General features: G+C 40.4%; 1 protein-coding gene across 1 annotated transcript in view; it reads left to right on the forward strand.

Moving 5' to 3' along the window:
- The window catches only part of LOC106872619 (regulator of telomere elongation helicase 1), a 76,576-nt gene that overhangs the window by 16,425 nt on the left and 55,126 nt on the right, over nt 1-5,025 (forward strand). Inside the window, exons 8-9 of the mRNA XM_052973020.1 lie at nt 365-442; nt 3,708-3,785. Of these exons, the coding sequence (XP_052828980.1) occupies nt 365-442; nt 3,708-3,785 (156 nt within the window). The remainder of the gene's footprint in view (nt 1-364; nt 443-3,707; nt 3,786-5,025) is intronic.

The following is a 5,025-nucleotide window of genomic DNA, read 5'->3' on the forward strand; positions in this document are numbered from 1 at the left end:
AACCAATGCTGGTGTGTTTACGTCCCCGTAACTTAGTGGTTCGGCAAAAAGAGACCAATAGAATAAGTACTAGGCTTACAAAGAATAAAGCCCTGGGGTCGATTTGCTCGACTAAAGGCGGTGCTCCAGCATGGCCGCAGTCAAATGACTGAAACAAGTAAAAGAATAAAAGAGTAAATCACATCATTGAAATCTCAAAGCTACGGGATAAGCCGTGATTAATTAAAAACAACGTGAATAGATAAGGATTACATTTGACAAAATAATCTGAATGCTAAAGAGTTAAACTACCTTCCTCTCTTTCACTATTGCCCTGTTCCCTTCTCAGTCACACACCACCAAAGTGTCCTGTCTTCTTTTACAGTCTTTAGACATCTGGAGGCGGATCAACCAAGTAAAACCTGTCCTTGTGGAACCAAAAAATAAAGATGACTTTCAAATTGTGAGTAGATTTTTAATTTTGTCTTTTACTGAGCTGTAGTTTGTGTTGTAGTGTATATGTTATAGTTTGTGCTGTAGTATGGTATATGTGTAGTGTGTGTGTGTTGTAGATCTTATAGTTTATAGAGGTTCTCAAACTTTTGGGGCCACTGCCCATCCCCCAATAGCCACATAATGCCCTCAGCGCCCCAACCCCTATTTTTATGTATAAATAAATATTTTGTTTTACTAATCTATATATACTATGAATCATTTGTTATTTAATATAATATTATATAATTTGTATACAATACTATAATAAAAATAAATGCGCCTTTTAAAGCCTAATCAGGCTCATGGGCCCAGTTTCAATGGCGTATGTGTTCCCCAGTTGGACAGGACGCCAGTCCATCGCAACGTTACTCATTTTTGCCAGCTGAGTGGACTGGAGCAACGTGAAATGAAGTGTTTTGCTCAAGAACACAACGCGTCGCCCGGTCCAGGAATTGAAACCATAATCTTACGATCATGAGTCATTTGCAACACACAAAACAAGCTTCATTCAGTTTCCATCTACCAAATCTACTTGCAAAGCTTTTGTTGGCTTGAGGCCATAGTAGAAGACACTTGCCTAAGGTGCTATGCTGTGGGACTGAACCTGAAGCTGTGTGGTTGGGAAGCAAACATTTTAACCACACAGCCATACCTGCATTTGCATGTGTGTGCGTGTATGTATTGTCACATGTATTTTGTTTGTGTATGTTGTGTGTGTGTATCTATTGTCTTGTGTGTATGTATTATGTTTCTGTATGTATTGTTATGAGACTATATTGTGACGTGTGTGTGTCCCCACATATTGTCTCATTAGTTAATTAGATGCCCTAATTTGTATATTAGTTGTTGTTGACAGCTCATCATTAATTAAATAATATCTATTTCACCCACAGTGCAACTTTGTAGTACTTTAATTTACTTCAGTTCTTCTAATAAAGGCTGTTTCTGCATAAAAATATTGTTTAATTAATAACAAGCTGTCAAACACACAAATATGCAAATCACATTATCCACTATAGCGTTAACTTAATTTATGACTGCTTTATATAACAGTTGAATGTTCTACGCTATTAATTGGGGAAAGAAGCTGGGTATGTCTTCTCTAAGGAGCAGTCAACAAGCTAGAAAGCAGTTTATCAAGAGACTTCCTCCCTCTTCTACACATCAGCAACATGGGAAGATTGTGTTTATATTATTATTTAGCCCTCATCCCAACACACACACACTCACATACATCATCATCTTCATCATGTCTACTTATCCATGATCACCTGGGTTGGGCAGAATTTATCGAAGCAGATTTTCTATAGTTGGATGCCCTTCCTGTCACCAACCTTTACCTGTTTCCAAGCAAGGTAATATTTCCCGAAGACCAGACATGTTCTTGCAGAATATTGGAAATGAAACAAACAGCTCGTATAACTCTGTCACTTGTTTAGAACTATCACATGGTGCCAAGGTAAGGACACATTAGCACACATGTACGCATGCACACACACACACACACACACACACACACACACACACACACACACACACACACACACACGCACACACGCAAACATATATACATGATGAGCTCCTTTCAGTATTATCTACTAACTTCTGCATAGGCGCAGGAGTGGCTACGTGGTAAGTAGCTTTCTTACCAACCACACGGTTCCGGGTACATTCCCACTGCGTGGCACCTTGGGAAAGTGTCTTCTACTATAGCTTCGGGCCGACCAAAGTCTTGTGAGTGGATTTGGTAGAGGGAAACTGAAAGAAGCCCGTCATTATATATATATATATATGTGTGTGTGTGTGTGTGTGTCTGTGTTTGTCCCCGCAACATCACTTGACAACCGATGGTGGTGTGTTTACGTCCCCGTAACTTAGCAGTTCGGCAAAAAGAGACCAATAGAATAAGTACTAGGTTTACAAAGAATAAGTCCTGGGGTCAATTTGCTCAACTAAAGGTGGTGCTCCAGCATGGCCACAGTCAAATGACTGAAACAAGTAAAAGAGTAAGTGTCGATCTCTCACTATAGAGGGAATAGACCCAGAAAAACTTGGAACAAAGTGGTGAGAAAGGATCTTCAGACGTTGGGCCTCACAGAGGGGATGATAGGGGACAGATTCCTGGCAGTTTGCTGTGCTGGAGAAGACTGGTCAAGCTAAGTGAAATCGTGGTTGTCCTTGCATACAGTCTCATCCCCTGCATCCCTCTCCCTCTGGGCATTCCTTATCTTGCAAGCTGATGGGTGCTGGTGCCACATAAAATAGCACCCATACCGGTGCCACGAAAATGCACCCATGACAGTACTGCGAAAGAGCAGTCAGTACACTCTGTAGAGTGGTTGGGGTTAGGAAGGGCATCCAGCTGCAGAAACCATGCCAAGACTGGTATGGAGCCTGGGCAGCCTCTTCAGCTGGTCAACTCCTGTCAAACCATCCAACCCATACCAGCATGGAAAACGGACATTAAATGATGATGGTGATCTTGAAAAGGGTGACACATTAGGTTATGTAGTCCTAAATATGCAATGTGTGTCATAAGGGTGTGATGGTCATGATCATAACAGATTTGATCATAGTCTAACTCAGTCAGGAATGACCTAGGGCTAAACAACAACAACAATAATTTTGTTGTTTCTTGGGAGGGTCATTATACCCATAATAACACACACACACACTGGTCATATTTCACTGCTATATTTTCATTTGTTAATTGATCTGCAACAAACCTGAAGCTCACCTGGAGTACAGAGAGCATTTGTTTCAGTGATGAGATTGCAAAGGATGACAAAAAGACTTTTGACAAACATGACTGCTTGATTGGTTAAACTGAATGATTAATCAGACAATTGATCAGTTAATTAGTTAAATAGTTAACCAATTGACGATTCATAAAGAAGTGAAATAAAACCAGTATACTTGTACTGATTGATTGATTAACCAAACAATTAATAAAACAATTATTTAATTGGTTAAATGGATAATGAATTGATGAATAAATAAAGAAGTGAAATAGAACCAGTGTGTGTTTATTATTGTTGGCAAAATGACCCTCCCAAGATACAACATAATCTGCTTCAACACATGAGTTCACATCAGGAATCTTACAAACCAAATATAAAAACAAAACAATGATTTCTACAATTTCTTGCGTACAAATATGTTGCGTTGTGTCATTCATGCCTTTCCCCTGCTATTAGTAAAGGTAATGACTTGAAGTAACTGTCTCATTGCAGGCTATTGAAGATTTCTACGCCAAGGTGTCCGACCCTGCACTGAAAGGAGCCATATTCATAGCAGTGTGTCGAGGAAAGGTAAGGAGGAGGGGGCAGCATCACATCATCAGCAGCACCAGCACTATCACCATTGTAGTCAGCTAAAGCATCCACTATCACCACCACCACCACCACCATCAGTGCTATCATCATCATCATTAACCTCATCAACATAAACATCACCATCATCATCTTCATTGCCATCATCATCACCATCATAATTACTTTGACCATTATGACTATTATCATCATCATCATCACCACAAGCATCATCATCATCATCATCGATGCCTTTACCTCTACTGTTATTACACTGTAACCACCACCACCACAACAACAACAATAGTACCAACATAAATCTAAAGCGAGAACTATGTAGTTGCTCGATATGCTAGAAATAGCAGCCAAATATCTGTCAGCTCTCATTCTGCTGTCTTAAAAAAAAAGGACACATTGGTTAATGTTGTGCTGGATACACTACTAGAATAAGTTGAGGTGGTCATGTCTAGAACGTCTGATGATAAGTCTTTGCAATTAGGACTGACCCTAGAGAGTCCTGTATGTGATTGCTTCTCCTGCTAGAAATAGCAGTTAAATACCCCTCTCATCACAATTTTATACTCTTAAAAAGGAAGGATACATTGAATGATGTCATTTTCAATATACTATTTCAATCGGATGAGGTAGCCATGGCTGGATTATCTGATCATAGGTGTACTCACTCAATCAGCATCATCCTAGGGCTAAACAACAACAACTATGTATCATCTACCTATCTATCCCACAATGCACTACACTACAGCTTCATGGTTTGCTTGACATACTAGAAACAACAGTCAAATCTCCTTCAACTCATAGACAACTGTCTGGAAAGACATGTTGGAGAACATGGTCTGAGATTGTTTACAAGTAGGAAAAAGACAGGATGGTCATGTTTAGAATGCCTTTGATTGTAAGTGCGCTCGGTCAGGACTGACCTGGGGCTAAACAGCATTTCACCACTTCACACTCTATCATCACACTCTGTCATCTCCACTAACACTTTACCTCCACCCCAGAAATTCACCACCTCTCCACAAGTCCACCTCAGCTCCACCTCCACTCCACAATTCCCACTGCCACTTCATAACTCCATGCAGAATTATTCCGCCCTTACTCAGAACTCTACTCTGCCTCCACTCCTCGCTTCCACTTCACAACTCCTCCTTGACTCCACATTTCCATCTCCACTCACAACTCCGCCTCCACTCTGTCTCCACTCCTCGCTTCCACTTCACAA

The sequence above is a fragment of the Octopus bimaculoides genome, chromosome 14 (genome assembly GCF_001194135.2).
Source record: "Octopus bimaculoides isolate UCB-OBI-ISO-001 chromosome 14, ASM119413v2, whole genome shotgun sequence".
Classification (NCBI taxonomy): Eukaryota; Metazoa; Mollusca; class Cephalopoda; order Octopoda; family Octopodidae; genus Octopus; species Octopus bimaculoides.